The following is a 21942-nucleotide window of genomic DNA, read 5'->3' on the forward strand; positions in this document are numbered from 1 at the left end:
GAGGGGAGAGAGAGGAGAAGGGAGAGACTACCATCCAGCGAGAGGAGGAGAGAACATACGAGAGAGATGAGAGGAGAGAGAGAGAGAGAGAGGACAGACAGAGAGAGAGCGAATACCGAGAGTGGAGAGAGAGGAGCAGAGAGAGAGCGAGAGTGAGAGAGAGAGAAGAGAGAGGGCGGAGAGAGAGAGACAGAGAGGACACACACCCACACAGAGACACAGAGAATAGTGAGAGAGAGAGATAGTTGAGAGAGAGAGAGAGAGACACAGAGAGGATAGTGAGAGAGAGAGAGAGAGAGAGAGACACACACACCCCCTCCTCCCCCTCACCTCCTTGCCTGCCTCCTCCACCATAAAGAAGACGTTGGTCCCGTCAGCTACAGTGAAGGTGAATCTGTCCTTCAGTGAGTTGGATCCATCGTGGTTGTAGCTGATTCTGTTCTGGTAGACGTCGTCCATGGAGAAGCTGTTGGTCTGACGGTAGTGCTGTCCGTTGTTGGTCCATTCCATGGTGCCGTGACGGGGAGCCTGGACTACGGTGAAGGTGATGGACTCCTCCTGGAGGGAGACATTTTTAGCGTCAATATGTTATGATATATAATATACACTGAGTGTTTAAAACATCAGGGACACCGTCACTTCTTACACTAAAGTCGGGGTCTGAAACCTGACACTTCAAATCAGCTCTGTGGGGTGGAAACAGAACGCAGACAGATTGGATTTCTGGCAGGGGACTCGACACCGATCACAAAATGCCAGTCGGAACCGGTCCACAACCGCTCAAAGACCCTCACATCGGGGAACCAAACATCTGAGATGGGTTGGATTACATTGAGTTGCAGTGATAGACCGGAAGCAGCTGAATATATACAATGAGTACACAAAATATTAGGAACACCTGCTCTTTCCATGACATAGACTGACCAGGTGAAAGCTATAATCCCTTATCCATGTCACTTGTTAAATCTACTTCCATCAGTGTAGATGAAGGGGGAAGAGACAGGTTAAAGAAGTGTTTTTAAGCCAATTGAGACATGGATTGTGTATTTGTGCCATTCAGAGGGTGAATGAGAAAGACAAAATATTGAAGTGCCTTTGAACGGGGGTATGGTAGTAGGTGCCAGGCCGCACCGGTTTGAGTGTGTCAAGAACTGCAACGTTGCTGCAACAACAGTTTCCCTGTGTGTATCAAGAATGGTCCACCACCCAACGGACATCCAGCCAACTTGACACAACTGTGGGAAGCATTGGAGTCAACATGGGTCTAGAATCACTAAAGAACGCTTTCGGACACCTTGTTAGAGTCCACGCCCTGACGACTTGAGGGCTTTTCTGAGGGTTGAAAAGGGGTTCCTAATGTTTTTATACACTCAATGTATGCTATATTACACGTTTGTGATGAAAATGAACAATTCCATCCATGGCTATATTACTGAGGGTGACAACTTTACCCTCCATCTTGTCTATGCTAAATAGTGCATATTTAACCTGAAAAAATGATCTTGACTAATCAATGAGCTTGAAACTAGTTGTCTTTGTTCTCTTCTAGTTGCTACGGCAACCAACTATTTAGCCAATAAGCCATACAATATGTTGACCTCCTCGTCCTGACCTTAGTGACAATTCTGTTCTGTTGGTATCCAGGTATCTATTGTTTTTTGCTACATTGCAGTGAAAAAGTATTTTCCCCCTTTTTGCATATTTTTTAAATCCTGAATGTCCTAATACTTCGTCCAAAAAGCGATACATTTTGACTCGTCCTGTCTGTAGAACATTTCTTTCCTGTCTGTAGAACATTCTTCCTGTCTGTAGAACATTCTTCCTGTCTGTAGAACATTCTTCCTGTCTGTAGAACATTCTTCCTGTCTGTAGAACATTCTTCCTGTCTGTAGAACATTCTTCCTGTCTGTAGAACATTCTTCCTGTCTGTAGAACATTCTTCCTGTCTGTAGAACATTCTTCCTGTCTGTAGACATTCTTCCTGTCTATAGAACATGTTCATCCAGGTGCTTTTCAGCAAATTTGAGTCAACGTTTTTGGACACGATATGAGTTCCACTGTAACTGGCGTTATTCCACAGTGAGAAACCCATACCAACGGTCCAGCGAGGTGGTGGTGGTGGTAGAGATGGTTTGGGGATCCTTTGATGCCTCAGGACCTGGACGACTTAATAGAAGGAACCATGACTTGTTCTCTGTATCAGAGAATTCTACAGGAGAATTTCAGGTAATATGTCCGTGAGCTGAAGAGAAAGCTGAGTCATGCAGCAAGACAATATTTCAAAACACACAATCAAGTCTATATGAAAATGGCAACAAAAAAAACGCATTTGAAGTCTTGGACCTAATCCCAATTGATATGTTGTGAAACGAGCAGTTTGAAAGCCCACAAATGAGGTAAAGCAGTTCTTCATGCAAAAGTGGGCCAATATTCCTCCACATGACTTAAAAAAAAGGAGAATTGGATGTTGCATGACATTGTCAATTAAATAAATAAAATACGATTTATTAGATTTTTATTTTTTTATTTACTCAGGTTCCCTTTATCTAATATTAGGTTTGGGTTGAAGATCTGATGACATTCAGTATCAAAAATAGGCCAAATAGAGAAAATCAGAAAGGAGAGAAAATGATTTTTCAAGGCACTGTAGTTTAGCTAAGTTTACTGCTAGTGAACACGGACTGTGTATTGTGAATGATCAGACAGCCTGTCCTACTGCACCTCTGTGTCAGCGTCAGTGGCTTTCAGTTCAAACTCAGTGATGGTCTTCCTGACCCCCTCCTGAACCCTCATCCCAGGAACCACCAGCAGGGGGAGGGAGTCATCCACCGGCCGGATGGTGATGTAGAACGTCTGGGCAACCTGAAGACACCGTACAGAACACTGTTATCTACCTAAAGACACCTGTTATCTACCTGAAGACACCGTACAGAACACTGTTATCTACCTAAAGACACCGTACAGAAAACTGTTATCTACCTAAAGACACCTATTATCTACCTAAAGACACCTGTTATCTACCTAAACACACCTGTTATCTACCTAAACACACCTGTTATCTATCTAAAGACATCTGTTATCTACCTAAAGACACCGTACAGAACACTGTTATCTACCTAAGACACCTCTTATCTACCTGAAGACACCTGTTATCTACCTAAAGACACCTGTTATCTACCTAAAGACACCTGGTATCTACCTAAAGACACCTGTTATCTACCTAAAGACACCTGTTATCTACCTAAAGACACCGTACAGAACACTGTTATCTACCTAAAGACACCTGTTATCTACCTGAAGACACCTGTTATCTACCTAAAGACACCATACAGAACACTGTTATCTACCCTAAAGACACCTGTTATCTACCTGAAGACACCTGTTATCTACCTAAAGACACCTGTTATCTACCTGAAGACACCTGTTATCTACCTAAAGACACCTGTTATCTACCTAAAGACACCTGTTATCTACCTAAAGACACCTGTTATCTACCTAAAGACACCTGTTATCTACCTAAAGACACCTGTTATCTACCTAAAGACACCGTAACAGAACACTGTTATCTACCTAAAGACACATGTTATCTACCTGAAGACACCTGTTATCTACCTAAAGACACCATACAGAACACTGTTATCTACCTGAAGACACCTGTTATCTACCTAAGGACACCTGTTATCTACCTGAAGACACCTGTTATCTACCTGAAGACACCTGTTATCTACCTAAAGACACCTGTTATCTACCTAAAGACACCTGTTATCTACCCTAAAGACACCTGTTATCTACCTAAAGACACCTGTTATCTACCTAAAGACACCTGTTATCTACCTAAAGACACCTGTTATCTAACTAAAGACACCTGTTATCTACCTAAAGACACCTATTATCTGCCTGTTATCTACCTGAAGACACCTGTTATCTACCTAAAGACACCTGTTATCTACCTAAAGACACCTGTTATCTACCCTAAAGACACCTGTTATCTACCTAAAGACACCTGTTATCTACCTAAAGACACCTGTTATCTACCTAAGACACCTGTTATCTACCTAAAGACACCTGTTATCTACCTAAAGACACCTATTATCTGCCTGTTATCTACCTGAAGACACCGGTTATCTGCCTAAAGACACCTATGTGCGTGTGTGCGTGTGTGTGTGTGAGAGTGTGTGTATGTGTGTGTGTGTGCATGTGTGTGTGCACGTGTGTGTGCGCGTGTGTGTGTGTGTGTGAGTGTGTGTATGTGTGTGTGTGAGTGTGTGTATGTGTGTGTGTGTGTGTGTGTGTGCGTGTGTGCGCGCGTGTGAGTGTGTGTATGTGTATGTGTGTGTGTGTATGTGCGCGTGTGTGTGTACCTCATTAGCCCCGTCAGATACTATGAATGAGAACTCGTCTGTGTGCTTCTCTTCTTCGCTGGTGTGAACGTACTGGATGCTACGTGAAGCCAGGTCAGCCTGGGAGAAGGAAGTAATTCGGCTTCCTGTAGCGGGAGGAAGTTAGCATTTATTAGCATTAACCATTAGCATTAATAGTTGAAATAGCTTTGTAAACTTGATGTGCAAGAAAACACCATCTGTAGCATGTCAATGTAGCATTTTCATGGTAATCCTGTTTTGACAAATAGTGTAATGCCAGGATTATGCATTTGATTCCTTCTGGGGTCATACCAAACACTCATTATGGGATTGATTCCCTCTAGGCTCATACCAAACACTCATTATGGGATTGATTCCCTCTGGGGTGATACCAAAACACTCATTATGGGATTGATTCCCTCTAGGGTCATACCAAAACACTCATTATGGGATTGATTCCCTCTGGGGTCATACCAAACACTCATTATGGGATTGAGTCCCTCTGGGGTGATACCAAAACACTCATTATGGGATTGATTCCCTCTGGGGTCATACCAAAACACTCATTATGGGATTGATTCCCTCTAGGGTGATACCAAACACTCATTACGTATGCACGGTACTGGACTAGGGCGCTTCGGGTGAAAGTGTCTGCTAATTGGTATATCCTGTAAGCAGAACAGACAGCGTGTCTTGCATAACAGGTCCTGGAATATGAAGTATGAGTGTTGGATTAGTGGTAGAGTCGTTCGTTAGCTAGTTATCCCTGACATCTGCCCTAGTACTCACCCAACTTGACACCAGGCAGTTATCTGCCCTACTACCCACCTCCCTTTACACCAGGCAGTTATCTGCCCTACTACCCACCTCCCTTTACACCAGGCAGTCATCTGCCCTACTACCCACCTCCCTTTTACACCAGGCAGTTATCTGCCCTACTACACACCTCCCTTTACACCAGGCAGTCATCTGCCCTACTACCCACCCAATCTACCTTTACACCAGGCAGTTATCTGCCCTACTACCCACCCAGCCTCCCTTTACACCAGGCAGACATCTGCCCTACTACCCACCCAACCTCCCTTTACACCAGGCAGTCATCTGCCCTACTACCCACCCATCTCCCTTTACACCAGGCAGTCATCTGCCCTACTACCCAACCTCCCTTTACACCAGGCAGTCATCTGCCCTACTGCCCAATCTCCCTTTACACCAGGCAGTCGTCTGCCCTACTACCCACCTCCCTTTACACCAGGCAGTCATCTGCCCTACTACCCATCTCCCTTTACACCAGGCAGTCATCTGCCCTACTACCCAACCTCCCTTTACACCAGGCAGTATCCAGCTGTGTAACTGTGTGTGTTTGGGGGAATTACCTGACTAGAGTTCTAGTAGGTGAAAGACTAATGAACTAAGTCAAGCCCCCAAACAGTCTTGAGGTAAAGTGAGGTGAGGAAGTTGAAGAGGAGGAAAATATCATGGAGGAAGTTGAAGAATGCTGTGAGAGGAGAGCAGCCGAACATGATGTCACTTCCTCCATGATATATTTGGTCCCAATGGGTCTAATCATCAGACTCATTATACACAGGTGTGTGTGTGTCTGTGTCTGTATCTGTGTGTGTGTGTGTGTGTGTGTGTGTGTGTCCGTTAGAGTACGTATGTGCGTGAAAGTTTGACCCTTTGTAAGTTTGTGTATACATGTGTAAAATATATGCACGTTAATTAAAACATGTTTTGTGCAGAAGTGTGTTTATGTGTCCATGTGAGCTGGTTGCTCTGCGTGTCTACAGCACCAGCCGTAGTACCTGGGGTTCTGGCGTGCTCCAGGTGTCCCAGTGCAGTCTGCTTGGTGATGCGGTACAGCAGTTCTCCAGGCTCACTGTCCTGGGCTGTAGCTGACAGCTGGAGAGTAGTCAGCTTCTTCACTGAGTTCTCATCCAACACCAGACCCTTATTTACTACCACAGAGGGAGGCAGGTGGTCCTCTGGGGGACAGGGGAACAGGGCCAGGGGGGAACATCGGGAAGGGGGAGATGGGGAACATGGCGACGGGGGAGATGGGGAACATGGGGACAGGGGGAGATGGGGAACACGGGGACAGGGGGAGATGGGGAACATGGGGACAGGGGGGAGATGGGGAACATGGGGACGGGGGGAGATGGGGAAGGGGGAAGATGGGGAACATGGGGACAGGGGGAGATGGGGACGGGGGGAGATGGGGAACATGGGGACAGGGGGAGATGGGGAACATGGGGACGGGGGGAGATGGGGAACATGGGGACAGGGGGAGATGGGGAACATCGGGAAGGGGGAGATGGGGAACATGGCGACGGGGGAGATGGGGAACATGGGGACAGGGGGAGATGGGGAACATGGGGACAGGGGAAGATGGGGAACATGGGGACAGGGGGAGATGGGGAACATGGGGACAGGGGGAGATGGGGGAACATGGGGACAGGGGGAGATGGGGAACATGGGGACGGTGGGAGATGGGGAACATGGGGACAGGGGGAGATGAGGAACATGGGGACAGGGGGAGATGGGGAACATGGGGACAGGGGGAGATGGGGAACATGGGTACGGGGGGAGATGGGGAACATGGGGACGGGGGGAGATGGGGAACATGGGGACAGGGGAGATGGGGACGGGGGGAGATGGGGAACATGGGGACGGGGTGAGATGGGGAACATGGGGACAGGGGGAGATGGGGACGGGGGGATGATGGGGAACATGGGGACAGGGGGAGATGGGGAACATGGAGACAGGGGGAGATGGGGAACATGGGGACGGGGGAGATGGGGAACATGGGGACAGGGGAAGATGGGGAAGGGGGAACATGGGGAACATGGGGACAGGGGGAGATGGGGAACATGGGGACGGGGGAGATGGGGAACATGGGGACAGGGGGAGATGGGGAACATGGGGACAGGGGGAGATGGGGAACATGGGAAAGGGGGAGATGGGGAACATGGGGACAGGGGGAGATGGGGAACATGGGGAGAGGGGGAGATGGGGAACATGGGGACAGGGGGAGATGGGGAACAGGGGGACAGGGGGAAGATGGGGAAGGTGGGAAAGGGGAAGATGGGGACATGGGGACGGGGAAAGATGGGGGAACATGGGGACAGGGGGAACATTGGGGACAGGGGGAACATGGGGACAGGGGAGATGGGGGAAGCGGGGAAGGGGGAAACATGGGGATGGGGGCGGGGAGATGGGAACATGGGGAACCGGGGGAAGATGGGGGAACATGGGGACAGGGGGAGATGGGGAACATGGGGACAGGGGGAGATGGGGAACATGAGGACAGGGGGAGATGGGGAAACTGGGGACGGGGGAAGATGGGGAACATGGGGACAGGGGGAACATGGGGACAGGGGGAACATGGGGACAGGGGGAACATTGGGGACAGGGGGAGATGGGGAACATGGGGACAGGTGGGAACATGGGGACAGGGGAGCTGGGGAACATGGGGGACAGGGGGGAACATGGGGAACATGGGGACAGGGGGGAGATGGGGGGAACATGGGGAAGGGTGAACATGGGGACAGGGGGAACATGGGGACAGGGGGAGATGGGGAACATGGGGACAGGGGGAACATGGGACAGGGGGAGATGGGGGAACATGGGGACGGGGGAGATGGGGACATGGGGACGGGGGAGATGGGAACATGGGGACCGGGGGAAGATGGGGAACATGGGGACAGGGGGAACATGGGGACAGGGGGAGATGGGGAAGCGGGAACATGGGGATGGGGGAGATGGGGAACATGGGGACAGGAGGAGATGGGGAACATGGGGACGGGGGAAGATGGGGAACATGGGGACAGGGGAACCATGGGGACAGGGGGAACATGGGGACAGGGGGAGATGGGGGAAGCGGGAACATGGGGATGGGGGGAGATGGGGAACATGTGGACAGGGGGAGATGGGGTAACACTGGGGACAGGGGGAGATGGGGAACATGGGGACAGGGGGAGATGGGGACAGGGGAACATGGGGACAGGGGGAGATGGGGAACATGGGGACGGGGGGAGATGGGGAACATGGGGACAGGGGGAGATGGGGAACATGGGGACAGGGGGAGATGGGGAACATGGGGACAGGGGGAGATGGGGAACATGGGGACAGGGGGAGATGGGGAACATGGGGACAGGGGGAGATGGGGAACATGGGGACAGGGGGAGATGGGGAACAGGGGGACAGGGGGACAGGGGGAAGATGGGGACGGGGGAAGATGGGGAACATGGGGACGGGGGGAAGATGGGGAACATGGGGACAGGGGGAACATGGGGACAGGGGGAACATGGGGACAGGGGGAGATGGGGAAGCGGTGAACATGGGGATGGGGGAGATGGGGAACATGGGGACAGGGGGAGATGGGGAACATGGGGACGGGGGGAGATGGGGAACATGGGGACAGGGGGAGATGGGGAACATGGGGACAGGGGGGAGATGGGGAACATGGGGACAGGGGGAGATGGGGGAACATGGGGACAGGGGGAGATGGGGAACATGGGGACAGGGGGAGATGGGGAACATGGGGACAGGGGGAGACAGGGGGAGATGGGGAACATGGGGGACAGGGGGAGATGGGGAACATGGGGGACAGGGGAGAGGGGAACAGGGGACAGGGGGAAGATGGGGACGGGGGAAGATGGGGAACATGGGGACGGGGGAGATGGGGAACATGGGGACAGGGGGAACATGGGGACAGGGGGAACATGGGGACAGGGGGAGATGGGGGAAGCGGGAACATGGGGATGGGGGGAGATGGGAACATGGGGACAGGGGGAGATGGGGAACATGGGACAGGGGGAGATGGGGAACATGGGGACAGGGGGAAGATGGGGAACATGAGGACAGGGGGGAGATGGGGAACATGGGGACGGGGGAAGATGGGGAACATGGGGACGGGGGAAGATGGGGAACATGGGGACAGGGGAACATGGGGACAGGGGGAACATGGGGACAGGGGGAGATGGGGAACATGGGGACCAGGGGAACATGGGGACAGGGGGAGATGGGGAACATGGGGACAGGGGGAGATGGGGAACATGGGGACAGGGGGAACATGGGGAACATGGGGACAGGGGGAGATGGGGAACATGGGGACGGGTGAAAATGGGGACAGGGGGAACATGGGGGACAGGGGGAGATGGGGAACATGGGGACAGGGGAACATGGGGACAGGGGGAGATGGGAACATGGGGACAGGGGGAACATGGGGACGGGGGGAGATGGGGAACATGGGGACGGGGGAAGATGGGGAACATGGGGACAGGGGGAAAATGGGGACAGGGGGAACATGGGGACAGGGGGAGATGGGGAAGCGGGAACATGGGGATGGGGGGAGATGGGGAACATGGGGACAGGGGGAGATGGGGAACATGGGGACGGGGGAAGATGGGGAACATGGGGACAGGGGGGAACATGGGGACAGGGGGAGATGGGGAAGCGGGAACATGGGGATGGGGGGAGATGGGGAACATGGGGACAGGGGAGATGGGGAACATGGGGACAGGGGGAGATGGGGAACATGGGGACAGGGGAAACATGGGGACAGGGGGAGATGGGGGAACATGGGGACAGGGGGGAACATGGGGACAGGGGGGAGATGGGGAACATGGGGACGGGGAGAGATGGGGAACATGGGGACAGGGGGAGATGGGGAACATGGGGACAGGGGGAGATGGGGAACATGGGGACAGGGGGAGATGGGGAACATGGGGACGGGGGAAGATGGGGAACATGGGGACAGGGGGAACATGGGGACAGGGGAACATGGGGAACATGGGGACAGTGGGAGATGGGGAACATGGGGACAGGGGGAGATGGGGAACATGGGGACAGGGGAGATGGGGAACATGGGGACAGGGGGAGATGGGGAACATGGGGACGGGGAACATGGGACAGGGGGAGATGGGGAACATGGGGACAGGGGGAGATGGGGAACATGGGGACAGGGGGAGATGGGGAACATGGGGACAGGGGGAGATGGGGAACATGGGGACAGGGGGAGATGGGGAACATGGGGAATGGGGGAACATGGGGACAGGGGGAGATGGGGAACATGGGGACAGGGGGAACATGGGGACAGGGGGAACATGGGGACAGGGGGAGATGGGGAACATGGGGACGGGGGGGAGATGGGGAACATGGGGACGGGGGGAGATGGGGAACATGGGGACAGGGGGAACATGGGGACAGGGGGAACATGGGGACAGGGGGAGATGGGGAACATGGGGACAGGGGGAACATGGGGACGGGGGGAGATGGGGAACATGGGGACAGGGGGAACATGGGGACAGGGGGAGATGGGGAACATGGGGATGGGGGGAGATGGGGAACATGGGGACGGGGGGAGATGGGGAACATGGGGACAGGGGAACATGGGGACAGGGGAGATGGGGAACATGGGGACAGGGGAAATGGGGAACATGGGGACAGGGGGAACATGGGACAGGGGGAACATGGGGACAGGGGGAGATGGGGAACATGGGGACAGGGGGAACATGGGGACAGGGGAGATGGGGAACATGGGACAGGGGGAACATGGGACAGGGGGACAGGGGGAACATGGGAAAGGGGGAACATGGGGACAGGGGGACAGGGGGAACATGGGGACAGGGGGACCATGGGGACAGGGGGAGATGGGGACGGGGGGAGATGGGGAACATGGGGACGGGGGGAGATGGGGAACATGGGGACAGGGGGAGATGGGGAACATGGGGACAGGGGGAGATGGGGACAGGGGGAACATGGGGACAGGGGAGATGGGGAACATGGGGACAGGGGGGAACATGGGGACAGGGGGAGATGGGGAACATGGGGACGGGGGGAGATGGGGAACATGGGGACAGGGGGAGATGGGGAACATGGGGACAGGGGGAGATGGGGAACATGGGGACAGGGGGAGATGGGGAACATGGGGACAGGGGGAGATGGGGGTGGGGGGAGGCGAGGAGGAAGATAACAGAGGGAATTAGAGATCAAAACCTGAGAGTGAAGATGTTTCAACCACATGGGAACAGAAATCCTAGAACAGACCACTGGTGATTATGGACCGCATCAGGAAAGAAGGCCTCGACTGGTGTTTATGGACCGCATCAGGAAAGAAGGCCTCGACTGGCGATTATGGACCATATCAGGAAAGAAGGCCACCACTGGTGTTTATGGACCGCATCAGGAAAGAAGGCCTCGACTGGTGATTATGGACCATATCAGGAAAGAAGGCCACCACTCGTGAGCAACTATCAGTAACAATTGGCCACTGACTGTTTTGAATTGATCGCCAGTACAGTGTTCCTTACATAAGAGGACACCATACAACAGTACCTACCTAGTATAGAGATTTAGAAAGACTGGTACCTACCTAGTATAGAGATGTAGAAAGACTTGTACCTACCTAGTATAGAGATGCAGAAAGACTGGTACCTACCTAGTATAGAGATGCAGAAAGACTGGTACCTACCTAGTTTAGAGATGTAGAAAGACTGGTACCTATCTAGTATAGAGATGTAGAAAGACTGGTACCTACCTAGTATAGAGATGTAGAAAGACTGGTACCTACCTAGTATAGAGATGTAGAAAGACTGGTACCTACCTAGTATAGAGATGTAGAAAGACTGGTACCTACCTAGTATAGAGATGCAGAAAGACTGGTACCTACCTAGTATAGAGATGTAGAAAGACTGGTACCTACCTAGTATAGAGATGTAGAAAGACTGGTACCTACCTAGTATAGAGATGTAGAAAGACTGGTACCTACCTAGTATAGAGATGTAGAAAGACTGGTACCTACCTAGTATAGTGATGTAGAAAGACGGGTACCTACCTAGTATAGAGATGTAGAAAGACTGGTACCTACCTAGTATAGTGATGTAGAAGGACTAGTACCTACCTAGTATAGAGATTTAGAAAGACTGGTACCTACCTAGTATAGAGATTTAGAAAGACTGGTACCTACCTAGTATAGTGATGTAGAAAGACTGGTACCTATCTAGTATAGAGATGTAGAAAGACTGGTACCTACCTAGTATAGTGATGTAGAAGGACTAGTACCTACCTAGTACAGTGATGTATAAAGACTAGTACCTACCTAGTATAGAGATATAGAAAGACTGGTACCTACCTAGTATAGAGATGTAGAAAGACTGGTACCTACCTAGTATAGAGATGTAGAAAGACTGGTCGATCAGTTTGTTGCCGTCTGGATCCACCAGGTTGAACTTGACGGAGACGCTCCCTCCTTCATCTCCCTTTTCATGACTGTACTCCAACAGACCTGCAACAAACACACACAGTCAATATTAGGCTCAAATCACTCAACTTAGTCCAACAGGCATGCGACACACATGTCGTTTTGGTGACCCTAACGTCATACTGAAATGATCATTACCGAGACACAGTCAACAAGAGCGATTTCTCGCCTGCGTAATCTTCCTCTGATTTGCAATCCAAAGGGTCCCAGCTACAACATGCATGGTCGTTGTGTTAGATAAACCCCTTCTTTATATCCCAAAACATCTGTTTAATTGGCGCCATCGATTTGAGTAACCCACTCGTTCAACATGCAGAGAAAGAAATCCAACAAGCTACCGCTAAACTTTGTTAAAACAAGTCAAAATATGTTTCTATTCCAACTTCAGGTACCCTTAAATGTAATTAAACTATAATATTTCATACGGAAATAAGTATGTTGAATAGAAAAGCTAAATTAGCAAGTACGCGTCCTCTTCATCGCGCGCGCACAGACTGATTTCCAACTCTGACTCCTAGTACCAAAACCGAAACCTTGAACAAAGACTGTTGACATCTAGTGGAAGCCATAGGAATTGCAATCTGGGAGCTGGAATTGCACAGGACCCATAGCTTTCCAATGAAAGAGCATGGGCTCTCAACCCCCCCAAAAATTCTGGTTGGTTTTTCTTTGGATTTTCTCCTACCATATCAATTGTGTTATGGTCTCATACATTATTTTAACATTTCCACAAAAGTCAAAGTGTTTTCTATCCAATGGTACCAATGATATGCATATCCTGGCTTCTGGGCCTGAGTAACAGACAGTTTACCTTGGTCACGTCAGTCAGACAGGAAGTGGAGAAAAATAGACTCTAGCCTGAAGAAGTTTTAAAATCTTTGGTGTGACTTACTACCATATATGTGCATACAAATGTATAAGTGCAGGCCGAGCCAATGACCTAATTTCAAGATGGCTGCTACCTACATTCTGCTTAGCGTTGTGAAGTATAAATTAAATAAATACATCAAAAGCCGGGACTCCACAGATCATGAGGATATCTTGTTTGTCTGCCTATGACCTACCATTTTTTATCACCAGCCCCGAGAGTCAAAGTGTTTTATTTTACACAACATTTTCACCAAACAGCAAACATCTTACAAGGTAAGCTTCCATTTGGTCTTTTTCAGCTACATGTAGGGGTATCAAATGAATCCTTAGGTTGGTAGGAACACATCTAGTATATTACCATGTTATCTGATGATGTATGACTTAATGGCAACATCGAATGTCCACCGAGTGACTATATCTTTGAGCATAAAAAAATATTCTGGTTAGAGCCAATGTACTTGTCCTCTTGCTCAGTTGTGAACCGGGGCCTCCCACTCCTCTTTCTATTCTGGTCAGAGCCAGTTTGCGCTGTTCTGTGAAGGGAGTAGTACACAGCGTTGTACGAGATCTTCACTTTCTTGGCCTGTTCTATTGCTTCTTTAATCAGGACAACAGTTTTCAGCTGTTCTAACATAATTGCAAAAGTGTTTTCTAATGATCAATTAACCTTTAAAATGATAAACTTGGATTAGCTAACACAACGTGCCATTGGAACACAGGACTGATGGTTGCTGATAACGGGCCTCTGTACGCCTATGTAGATATTCCATAAACAATCTGCCATTTCCTGCTGCAATAGTCATTTACAACATTAACAATGTCTACACTGTATTTCTGATCAATTTGATGTTATTTAATGGACAAAAAATGTGCTTTTCTTTAAAAAACAAGGACATTTCTAAGTGACCCCAAACTTTTGAATGGCAGTGTACATGTAGGTAGAGTTGTTAAAGTGACTATGCATAGATAATAAACAGAAAGAAGCAGCAGCGTAAAAAAGGGGGTCAAAGGTCAATCAATAATCCAGGTGGAGCATTTAATTAGCTGTTCAGGAGTCTTATGGCTTGGGGGTAGAAGCTGTTTAGAAGCCTCTTGGACCTGGACTTGGCGCTACGGTACTTCTTGCCATGTGGTAGCAGAGAGAATAGTCTATGACTAGGGTGGCTGGAGTCTTTGACAATTTTTAGGGCATTCCTCTCTGACACCGCCTGGTATAGAGGTCCTAGATGGCAGGAAGCTTGGCCCCAGTGATGTACTGGACCATTCGCACTACCCTCTGTAGTGCCTTGCGGTCGAAGGCCGAGCAGTTGCCATACGAGGCAGTGATCCAACCAGTAAGGATGCTCTCGATGGTGCAGCTGTAGAACCTTTTGAGGATCTGGGATCCATGCCAAATATTTTCAGTCTCCTGAGGGGGAATAGGTGTTGTCGTGCCCTCTTCACAACTGTCTTGATCTGTTTGGACAATGATAGTTTGTTTGTGATGTGGACACCAAGGAACTTGAAGCTCTCCACCTGTTCGGCCATCCTTTTCCTGTAGTCCACGATTGTCTCATTTGTCTTGAACACGTTGAGGAGAGGTTGTTGTCCTGGCACCACAATTCCAGGTCTCTGACCTCCTCCCTATAGGCTGTCTCGTCGTTGTCGGTGATCAGGCCTACTACGTTGTGTGGTCGGCAAACTAAATGATGGTGTTGGAGTCGTGCCTGGCCATGCAGTCATGGGTGAACAGGAGATGACAAAGCACACACCGCTGAGGAGCACCAGTGTTGAGGATCAGCGTGACGGAGGTGTTGTTGCCTACCCTTACCACCTGGGGGCGGCCCGTCAGGAAGTCTAGGATCCATTTGCAGAGGGAGGTGTTTAGTCCCAGGGTCCTTAACTTAGTGATGAGGTTTGAGGGCACTATGGTGTTGAACGCTGAGCTGTAGTCAATGAACAGCATTCTCACATAGGTGTTACTTTTGTCCAGGTGGGAAAAGGACAGTAAGGGGTGCAAATTGGAGTGGGTCTAGGGTTTCTGGGATGTGTTGATGTGAGCCATGACCAGCCATTAAAAGCACTTCATGGCTACAGACTTGAAGCTACGGGTCGGTAGTCATTAAGGCAGGTTACCTTGGTGTTCTTGGGGACAGAGATTATGGTCTGTTTGAAACATGTAGGTATTACAGACTTGGTCAGGGATAGGTTGAAAATGTCAGTGAAGACATTTGCCAGTTGGTCAGCGCATGCTCAGAGTACACGTCCTGTTAATCTGTCTGGCCCTGCGGCCTTGTGAATGCTGACCTGTTTAAAGGTCTTACTGACATCGGCTACAGAGAGCGTGATCACACAGTCGTCCGGAACAGCTGGTGCTCTCATGCATGGTTCAGTATTGCTTGCTTCGAAGCAAGCATAGAAAGCATTTAGCTCATCTGGCAGGCTCACGTAGCTGGACATCTCGCGGATGCGTTTCTTTGGAGGTCGTAGCGGGACTATCGTCCAGATTATTGTCCTGCTCCTTGAGAGCAGCAATTCTTGCCTTTAGCTCAGTGCAAATGTTGCCTCTAATTGCCTCTAATCCAGTGCTTCTAGTTGCTGTATGGTTTGGGAGGCGTTTCTAGAGTGTTGTCTCCTCTGAACAGGTGACATGCTGGTAAAAATGAGGTAAAACAGATTTCAGTTTCCCTTAAAGTCATGGGCCATGAGAAACGCAGCCTCTGAATGTGCATTTTCCTGTTTGCTTATAGCCCTATACTGCTCGTTTAGTTTGGTCTTAGTGCCAGCATCGGTTTGTGGTGGTAAATAGACAGCTATGAAATATATAGATGGTAAATAGTAGCTTATCAGCAACAGCTGTTCCCTTCGACCAGCAAAATGTATATCCATGTCCTTGCTCAGCCACGACTCTGAGAAACATTAAAAAAAATGTCAGGTCCTGTTGATAGGATAGTATGGAATTGAGCTCATCCAATTTGTTATCCAGTGATTGTACGTTCACCGATGTAGTCTCATCAGGAAGCTTGTTTGCCTCTTTTTCACTGCCGCTTCCTCTTTCAAGTCCCGGGATTACGATTAGGATCAGCAGAATATCCAGAGTTGTCGATATTCCAAATCGAGCTAAGTGATTGCTGATCAATCAAAATTTCAATCAAATGTATTTATAAAGCCCTTCTTACATCAGCTGATGTCACAAAGTGCTGTACAGAAACCCAGCCTAAAACCCCAAACAGCAAGTAATGCAGGTGTAGAAGCACGGTGGCTAGGAAAAACTCCCTAGAAAGGCCCAAACCTAGGAAGAAACCTAGAGAGGAACCAGGCTATGTGGGGTGGCCAGTCCTCTTCTGGCTGTGCCGGGTGGAGATTATAACAGAACATGGCCAAGAAGTTCAAATGTTCATAGATGACCAGCATGGTCAATTAATAATAATCACAGTAGTTGTCGAGGGTGTAACATGTCTGCACTTCAGGAGTAAATGTCAGTTGGCTTTTCATAGCCGATCATTCAGAGTATCTCTACCGCTCCTGCTGTCTCTAGAGAGTTGAAAACAGCAGGTCTGGGACAGGTAGCACGTCCGGTGAACAGATCAGGGTTCCATAGGCAGAACAGTTGAAACTGGAGCAGCAGCACGGCCAGGTAACCTGGGGACAGCAAGGAGTCGTCATGCCAGGTAGTCCTGAGGCATGGTCCTAGGGCTCAGGTCCTCCGAGAGAGAGAAAGAAAGAAAAATAGAGAAAAATACACACAGGATAAGACAGGAGAAGTCCTCCTGATATAACAAACTGACCCTTGCTCCCTGACACATAAACTACTGCAGCAAAAATACTGGAGGCTGAGAAAGGAGGGGTCATGTGACACTGTGGCCCTGTCTGACGATACCCCTGGACAGGGCCAAACAGACAGGATATAACCCCGCCCACTTTGCCAAAGCACAGCCCCCACACCACTAGAGGTATATCTTCAGCCACCGCCGAGTATAGCCCACGAAGATCTCCACCACAGCACAACCCAAGGTGGGGCGCCAACCCGGACAGGAAGATCACGTCAGTGACTCAACCCACTCAGGTGACGCACCCCTCCCAGGGACGGTATGAGAGAGCACCAGTAAGCCAGTGACTCAGCCCCTGTAATAGGGTTAGAGGCAGAGAATCCCAGTGGAGAGAGGGGAACCGGCCAGGCAGAGACAGCAAGGGCGGTTCGTTGCTCCAGTGTCTTTCCGTTCACATTCACACTCCTGGGCCAGAATACACCCAATCATAGGACCTACTGAAGAGACGAGTCTTCAATAAAGACTTAAAAGGTAGAGATTGGTCTATAATAGTTCAAGAATTGTCAAGATTTGGCCAGGATTGTTCAGGTTTTGGTCACTAGATGCCCCCATTGTGCTTTTTTGACCCTTTTGTTTTTCCCTTGTTCTAGTTATTAGTTGCACCTGTGCCTCATTTCCCTTGAATGTATTTAAACCCTTAGTGTTCCTCAGTTCTTTGCTCGGTGTTTGTATGTTAGCACCCAGCCATGCTGTGAACTTTAGTTTCTCTAGTTGGATTTTCTTGAGGTACTCTGGTTTTGTTCTTGTTTATTTTTGATTATTCTTTTGAGGTTTGTTTTTTCCCTGCTGTTCTTACCTTGTGTCTTGGAGGATATACATTTTTTCTCTTGGAATTACTTTTGACGTTGTGGATTTATATTTTTGCCTGAAGATCTTTTCCTTTTTCCTTTATTAAATCACCGTCTCTGTGGGTCGTACCTCGTACTGCTCTTTATTAAATCACTGTCTCTGTGGGTCGTACCTCGTACTGCTCTTTATTAAATCACTGTCTCTGTGGGTCGTACCTCGTACTGCTCTTTATTAAATCACAGTCTCTAGTACTGCTGTCTCTGTGGTCGTACCTCGTACTGCTCTTTATTAAATCACTGTCTCTGTGGGTCGTACCTCGTACTGCTCTTTATTAAATCACCGTCTCTGTGGGTCGTACCTCGTACTGCTCTTTATTAAAACACGTCTCTGTGGGTCGTACCTCGTACTGCTCTTTATTAAATCACCGTCTCTGTGGGTCGTACCTCGTACTGCTCTTTATTAAATCACCGTCTCTGTGGGTCGAACCTCGTACTGCTCTTTATTAAATCACTGTCTCTGTGGGTCTTACCTCGTACTGCTCTTTATTAAATCACGTCTCTGTGAGTCGTACCTCGTACTGCTCTTTATTAAATCACCGTCTCTGTGGGGTCGTACCTCGTACTGCTCTTTATTAAATCACCGTCTCTGTGGGTCGTACCTCGTACTGCTCTTTATTAATCACCGTCTCTGTGGGTCGTACCTCGTACTGCTCTTTATTAAATCACCGTCTCTGTGGGTCGTACCTCGTACTGCTCTTTATTAAATCACTGTCTCTGTGGGTCGTACCTCGTACTGCTCTTTATTAAATCACCGTCTCTGTGGGTTGTACCTCGTACTGCTCTTTATTAATCACCGTCTCTGTGGTCGTACCTCGTACTGCTCTTTATTAAATCACCGTCTCTGTGGGTCGTACCTCGTACTGCTCTTTATTAAATCACCGTCTCTGTGGGTCGTACCTCGTACTGCTCTTTATTAAATCACCGTCTCTGTGGGTCGTACCTCGTACTGCTCTTTATTAAATCACCGTCTCTGTGGGTCGTACCTCGTACTGCTCTTTATTAAATCACTGTCTCTGTGGGTCGTACCTCGTACTGCTCTTTATTAAATCACCGTCTCTGTGGGTCGTACCTCGTACTGCTCTTTATTAAATCACCGTCTCTGTGGGTCGTACCTCGTACTGCTCTTTATTAAATCACCGTCTCTGTGGGTCGTACCTCGTACTGCTCTTTATTAAATCACCGTCTCTGTGGGTCGTACCTCGTACTGCTCTTTATTAAATCACCGTCTCTGTGGGTCGTACCTCGTACTGCTCTTTATTAAATCACCATCTCTGTGGGTCGTACCTCGTACTGCTCTTTATTAAATCACTGTCTCTGTGGGTCGTACCTCGTACTGCTCTTTATTAAAACACATCTCTAGTACTGCTGTGTCTGCCTCATCTTCTGGGTTCTGCCGACTATCAGTGGCTTAGTTTACTAAGTGACTGTTTCTCACACCGGAGACCTGAGTTCTTAACCAGGTCCTGACAAGAACACCTCCATATGGACCCACTGAACAGATGAGTCTTCTTCAGAAGCCTGTTTTTACATACTAGGAAATTATGGCAGAGACATTATGTACAAAAAATGTTTTGATCAGCGAAATAAATAACACAAAATTGGATCACGTAAGACCTCCACTGCACTGCCATTCACCCACATATGCTTAAGTTCCCCATTCAAGTGGTCACTGAATGGTTTGATGAGCATGAAAATGATGTAAACCACATGCCAGGGTGTCTCAATCACCAGATCACAACCAAATTGAACATTTATGGGACAGTCTGGAGTGGCGCCTGAGAAATGGTTCCACCACCTTCATAAAACACTAAGTTATGACATTTCTTGTGAAGAATGGTGTCGCATCACTCTAATAGAGTCCAAGACGCGTGTAGAATCTATGTCGAGATGCATGGAAGCTGTTCTGCCTCGTGGCGGCCCAACACCCCATTTAGACACTATATGTGGGTGTTTCCTTTATTTTGACAGTTACCCATATTCAATATCCTGAATTAATTAATTTCAAGAACTGAGAACAAATCTCTGAAAAAAAAACAAGGGCCATTTTTCCTGGGGAAAAAAAGCAGATTTAAACAATTGAAAATCATGGAAAGTGAGAGTGTTTCAATCGAGAGCCGAACGAGGGAGCGAGAGAGAGAGACAGAAAGAGGCAGAGTGATGGACTGCTGAGAGAGAGAGATATATATAGAGAGAGTTGAGAGTGACTGCTGAGAGAGAGAGAGAGAGAATAGCGAGAGAGAGAGAGAGAGAGAGAGAGAGAGAGAGAGAGAGTTGAGAGTGACTGCCTGAGAGAGAAAGAGAGAGAATAGCGAGAGAGAGAGAGAGAGAGAGAGAGAGAGAGAGAGAGAGAGAGAGCAAGATAGAGAGAGAGAGAGAGAGAGAGAGAGAGAGAGAGAGAGAGAGAGAGAGAGAGAGAGAGAGAGAGAGAGACAGAGAGAGAGAGAGAGAGAGAGAGAGCAAGAGAGCAAGAGAGAGAGACAGAGAGAGAGAGAGAGAGAGAGAGAGAGAGAGAGCAAGAGAGACAGAGAGAGAGAGAGACAGAGAGAGAGAGAAGAAAGAGAGAGCAAGAGAGAGAGACAGAGAGAGAGAGAGAGAGAGAGAGGAAGAGAGAGAGGAGAGAGCAAGAGAGAGAGAGAGAGAGAGAGAGAGAGAGACAGAGAGAGAGAGAGACAGAGAGAGCAAGAGAGAGAGAGAGAAGAGAGACAGAGAGAGAGACAGAGAGAGAGAGCAAGAGAGAGAGGAGAGAGAGCGAGAGAGAGAGATGTAGAGAATATCCTCCGTGTACAACGTAGAACACCAATAATGCATGCAGCAGCAGAATTAGGCCGATACCCACTAATTATCAAAATCCAGAAAAGAGCTGTTAAATTCTACAACCACCTAAAAGGAAGCGATTCACAAACCTTCCATAACAAAGCCATCACCTACAGAGAGATGAACCTGGAGAAGAGTCCCTAAGCAAGCTGGTCCTGGGGCTCTGTCACCAAACACAAACACACACTACAGAAGCCCCAGGACAGCAGCACAATTAGACCCAACCAAATCATGAGAAAACAAAAAGATAACTACTTAACACATTGGAAAGAATTAACAAAAAACAGAGCAAACTAGAATGCTATTTGGCCCTACACAAGAGTACACAGCGGCAGAAATACCTGACCACTGTGACTGACCAAATTAAGGAAAGCCTTGACTATGTACAGACTCAGTGAGCACAGCCTTGCTATTGAGAAAGGCCGCCGTAGGCAGACATGGCTCTCAAGAGAAGACAGGCTATGTGCTCACTGCCCACAAAATGAGGTGGAAACTGAGCTGCACTTCCTAACCTCCTGCCCAATGTATGACCATATTAGAGAGACATATTTCCCTCAGATTACACAGATCCACAAAGAATTCGAAAACAAATCAAATTTTGAAAAACTCCCATATCTACTGGTGAAATTCCACAGTGTGCCATCAACAGCAGCAAAGATTTGTGACCTGTTGCCACGAGAAAAGGGCAACCAGTGAAGAACAAACACCATTGTAAATACAACCCATATTTATGCTTATTTATTTTATCTTGTGTCCTTTAGCCATTTGTACATTGTTAGAACACTGTATATATATATAATATGACATTTGTAATGTCTTTACTGTTTTGAAACTTCTGTATGTGTAATGTTTACTGTTAATTTTTGTTGTTTTTTCACTTTATATATTCACTTTGTATGTTGTCTACCTCACTTGCTTTGGCAATGTTAACACATGTTTCCCATGCCAATAAAGCCCTTGAATTGAATTGAATTGAA

General features: G+C 48.8%; 1 protein-coding gene across 1 annotated transcript in view; it reads right to left on the reverse strand.

The window, feature by feature from the left end:
- LOC109876754 (extracellular matrix protein FRAS1-like) overlaps positions 1-21942 on the reverse strand; it is a 143974-nt gene that overhangs the window by 19034 nt on the left and 102998 nt on the right. Inside the window, exons 11-15 of the mRNA XM_031816138.1 lie at positions 12529-12648; positions 6167-6346; positions 4362-4486; positions 2722-2862; positions 331-558 (exon numbers count right to left, since the gene is read on the reverse strand). Of these exons, the coding sequence (XP_031671998.1) occupies positions 331-558; positions 2722-2862; positions 4362-4486; positions 6167-6346; positions 12529-12648 (794 nt within the window). The remainder of the gene's footprint in view (positions 1-330; positions 559-2721; positions 2863-4361; positions 4487-6166; positions 6347-12528; positions 12649-21942) is intronic.

The sequence above is a fragment of the Oncorhynchus kisutch genome, linkage group LG3 (assembly GCF_002021735.2).
Source record: "Oncorhynchus kisutch isolate 150728-3 linkage group LG3, Okis_V2, whole genome shotgun sequence".
Lineage (NCBI taxonomy): Eukaryota > Metazoa > Chordata > Actinopteri > Salmoniformes > Salmonidae > Oncorhynchus > Oncorhynchus kisutch.